The 4,706-nt window shown below is 35.6% G+C and overlaps 1 protein-coding gene across 1 annotated transcript; it reads left to right on the top strand.

The window, feature by feature from the left end:
- Positions 1-1,037: 1,037 nt before the first annotated feature.
- LOC122597037 (17.3 kDa class I heat shock protein-like) lies at positions 1,038-4,418 on the top strand. The gene is made up of 3 exons (XM_043769673.1): positions 1,038-1,317; positions 4,081-4,243; positions 4,361-4,418. Exons 1-3 carry the CDS (start codon positions 1,038-1,040, stop codon positions 4,416-4,418), a joined length of 501 nt encoding a protein of 166 aa, XP_043625608.1.
- The last annotated feature ends 288 nt before the right edge of the window (positions 4,419-4,706 follow it).

Below are 4,706 nucleotides of genomic sequence, written 5' to 3'. Positions count from 1 at the left end.
AAAATCAGTATTATGATCAGAACACAAAGAGATCCCCACCAAAACTTGCAATTCATTGAAAATAACTCAAAACAACGAATACATTATATAGGCTCTTCATATGTAAAGATAATCTCTAACTACTTTTAGAGTTTTTCTCTATCTCTACAACCTAAAAACCAGTTAACTCATACTAACAACTTTTAGATAGCATTGGGGAATAAGGACTTATCCACACATATCTCATATGAACTAAACCTTTGGACTCGACCCGTCTTGTTCGAGTCCTGAAATAACTCTTCAATTTTCAGCAAGGTTGAGTAGCAGTAGCCGTAACATAAGTTACTTCATCAGCAACAGTCACCTTAATATAGAGCAGCTTCAAGCTTTCCTAAATTAAAATGAAAAATGGAATTAAAACTTGCTTTGATTAAGAGAGCGACCGCCATGTTCTTCTCCTTTGCCACGCCCAATTTATTTGATCATATTTTAATTTTGAGTTATTGATTGAAGAGAAAATATGAAGAGAAAGATTATACCAGATTCTCCCTTCTCTCTCATATGTTGCAAACGCAACGTCTCCCAATAATACTGGCCATTTTTAAAAAAATAAAGGACCCGCCTATTTTTTAATTTTATTATCCCTCCCAATACACCCTCCTTCACACACTCTCACACCTTAGAACACACACCAAATTCATCATCACTTATGTCGTAGATCCAATGTGGTGAGATTGTGAGCTTGACAACTAAGCTTTTTTTAAAAGCTTTCTCACCCTCGTTTAGTATGTAAAGGGAGATATGCATGTATGTTGAAGGATCAAGAGACTTCTTAAATTCACGTCTTTTATGTCCCAATCTTCAATTACTCTAACTCGACAGAAAAAATAATTAATAATCCTGAACGTTCTCGAACATTCTCTAAAAAACACATACATATGCATATATCTATATAAATATGGTCATAGACCGGCCTCATTTGCAAATCAGCAATTACAGCAAATTAAATCAACAAAAATTTATATAACCAGTTATATCGATATCAAGCATCACAAAAAATGTCGATTATTCCAAGCTTATTTGGTGGCCGAAGAAACAACATATTCAACCCATTTTCACTCGATGTTTGGGACCCATTCAGAGACTCCCTTAATATGGCATCTGAAACATCTACATTGGTGAACACGCGTGTGGATTGGAAGGAGACACCAGAAGCTCTTGTCTTCAAGGCTGATCTTCCTAGGATTAAAAAAGAGGAAGTGAAAGTCGAGATTGAAAATGGTAGCATTTTACAGATCAGTGGGGAAAGAATTGTCGAGAAAGAAGATAAGAATGATAAATGGCTGTTGGAATTCACAATTCGTTTAAGACTTCAGGGATACAAAGTGTAAAAGAGAATAAAGGAAACGACATGTATGTAGAAGAAAAGGGGCGGCAGTTTTAGGCCTCACACAACAAAGAGACATGACTCTTCAAGATTACATACCTATTCGCGAAGCAATGTGAAGGTTAGAGAATAACCGCCAACAATAACTAGTATAAATATAAGTGGTTTCATATTACTTTCATAATCCAACTTTGTAATCGAATTCATGTACAGTGATTGTATATAATTTGATTCAAAAAAATTGTGTGATTCAATTATATACTTTATTCTTCAATTCAATTACGATCATACCTGGGCCAGTGGCATCAGAGCAAAGGTTGAGGAATTGAAGAAACGTTGGAGAGGGCTGTTTCTTTGTGATAAAAAACAACCAGAAACAATTTAAAGATTGGGTGATTCGATTTTCAGAGACGGTTGACTGTTTACGGTGTGAAGCCACGAACAGGCGGTTTTTTATTTTAAGAAAGAAAACCAGAACAAAGATTATTGATGATTGTTTGATTATGATAATCAAGCAAACAAAGTGGAAGACCGATTCTTGTTGGTGTGCGACCAGAAGAAAGGAGAACCGAAAATTTGCGGTTTTTTTTCTTTTTGTGACACGAACATAATTGCAGAAGGCATACAAATCTTGGTGGGTGGATAGAGGGAACAAAAGTCAAAGTTTTAGTCTAATTGATTTGGTGTTCACGTAGGATATGATAAAAAGGAAATCCAGGTTCTATCTATTATATTTTTCTCTTTTTATTATTATTACAATTGATTAGGAAGGAAAATAGATTAAAATTTAGATCTTTGTCCATTAAGAATCATATTTGTTTTAAAGGGAATCCATATTAGATTTTTAAGTTTTAAAGAAAAAACTTAGAAATTATGTCGTATTCAAGGGGTAACAACAACAATAATGCATTTGGGGGATCATTGAGACATTTTCAATGTCCGGTTTTAAATTTTACGAATTACCCCGTTTGGGCTATTCCTTTCAAAACAATTTTAGAAGCAAATGGTATATGGGAAATTATAGAACCAGGCACTGGAACGATGTGAAGAAAAACAAGGCCGTGATGGCGTATATATTTCAAGCGTTGTCAGAAGATCTAGTTTTACAGGTTGCAAGTTATAAGACCGCAAAAGAAGTGTGGGATGCACTTAAGACAAGATATGTTGGAGAAGATCGGGTACAAAAGGCAAGATTGCAAACACTCAAATCGGAATTTGAGATGTTGCAAATGAACGAGGAAGAGACAATCGTTGCATTTACCGCGAAGATAAATGGGATTGGCACTAAGGTAGCGAATTTGGGTTTAACATTTGATCAACCAAGTCTAGTACGAAAACTTTTGAATTCCGTACCAGATAGGTTTATAGAAATTGTTGCATCCATCAAGCAACATTGCGATCTTCACAAAATGACGCTAGATGACGCGATAGGAAGATTAAAGGCTTTCGAGGAGGGAACAAAGTTTAAGAAGAATATAGAAAGCAACAATCAAAACAAGTTATTGTTGACATGTCACAACAATAATTTTAATCAAGGGAGGCGCTTTGGAAAACGTGGACAAGATTCGTCGAGAGGACGAGGCCACGGGGAAATATAAAGTCGATGGACAAAACTCAGAAGATTCAGAAGGAAATGACAACAAACCACGAAGGAATATTCATAAGTCGCAGATAGATTGCTACAAGTGTGGAAAGCTTGGGCACTATGCTTATGAATGTTCAAGCAAAAAAGAGAAGGGATTTGCAGGACTCTCCATAGAGACTGATGATGAGGAACCGACACTTCTAATGTACCTTACTGAAGAAACCTATAAAGATTGAAGATTTGACCGTGTGACGCGATCAAGACAAAGCCGTGTGATGCGGAGAAGTAACCTGTGAAGGGTGGATTGACAAGATTCAGTGATTGGATCAAGTCGAAGCAAAGACCGTGTGATGCGGAAAATAACCTATGAAGGGTGTTGTTAATTCAGTGATTGAATTAATAAGGAAACTCGTGTGATGTGATTTCAATCCGTGATGGATTAAAATTATGTGAGAGAATTAAAGGTTGTGTGAAATAAGCAAGTTTTCCGTGAAGGATGGTTCGTGATGAACAAGGTTAGTGATTGATCAAAATGCATATGGTGTGATGCCAAGTACGAAGAAACTACAAAGCAAGTTTGTGTGAAGCAGACTCGTGTGAAGCAAATTTGTGTGATGCAAATTTATGTTCGTGAGAAACAAAAGATGGTGTGACGTCATCAAAGATTTATTAAAGACAAAGATACTACTACAAGTTGAGAAGACTTGGATCAATCAAAGACTAGGCGTGATGCGAAGATAGGTCTGATGATTAGAAGAGCAAGTCTCGAACAATTAAGGGGGAGAATGTTGGAATTTGTAATTCGTTTAAGACTTGAGGGATACAAAGTGTAAAAGAGAATAAAGGAAACGACATGTCTGTAGAAGAAAAGGGACGGCAGTTTTAGGCCTCACACAACAAAGAGACATGACTCTTCAAGAAGACATACCTGTTCGCAAAGCAACGTGATGGTTAGAGAATAACCGCCAACAATAACTAGTATAAATATAAGTGGTTTCGTATTACTTTCATAATCCAACTTTGTAATCCAATTCGTGTACAGTGATTGTATATAATTTGATTCAATATAATTGTGTGATTCAATTATATACTTTATTCTTTAATTCAATTACGATCATACCTGGGCATCAATGGCATCGTGTTGAAAAAAGTAATGGCAAGTTTACAAGGAGGTTTATGCTGCCAGAAAACGCAAAGTTGGATCAGGTGAAAGCGGCTATGGAAAATGGAGTGCTGACTATTACTGTCCCCAAAGAGGAAGTTAAAAAGCCCGAAATCAAGTCTATCGTCAGGTTAAACAAGATCATGACATGCTCTATATGTATATACCTTTATATATATATATATATGAATATGTCATCGTGTCTAAAGTGCTAATTGTAGTGTCTATGTATGATATATCGGTCTAGGATGTGGTCTGTACGTTTAATTAGTAAACTGTACCAGAAATGGTATGGTACTACTTAATAATGAATAAAATGATTGTTAAAGATTCTTGCTCTTTTATCTTTTTCTTTTTTTAAAACCAAGTTAGTAATCAATAGTTAATGGTTAGTATTAGAGTTATTGGAGTCATTACAAACATCGATCTAATTGGGCAATATACAGAGCTTGAATCGTGCATGTTCAAAATATAAAACCCAAGACTCATGAAAACCGTCCCTAATAATCTACACATACAAATATAAAAAGTCGGATTCGAACCCAATAAGTTTCAATGTGACTAGTTGCAATGATTAGTGAATTCTATTAAGC

This window comes from Erigeron canadensis, chromosome 4, assembly GCF_010389155.1.
Source record: "Erigeron canadensis isolate Cc75 chromosome 4, C_canadensis_v1, whole genome shotgun sequence".
NCBI lineage: Eukaryota > Viridiplantae > Streptophyta > Magnoliopsida > Asterales > Asteraceae > Erigeron > Erigeron canadensis.
Note: the sequence above shows the minus strand (reverse complement) of the source record. Positions and strands in the feature narration are given on the sequence as shown.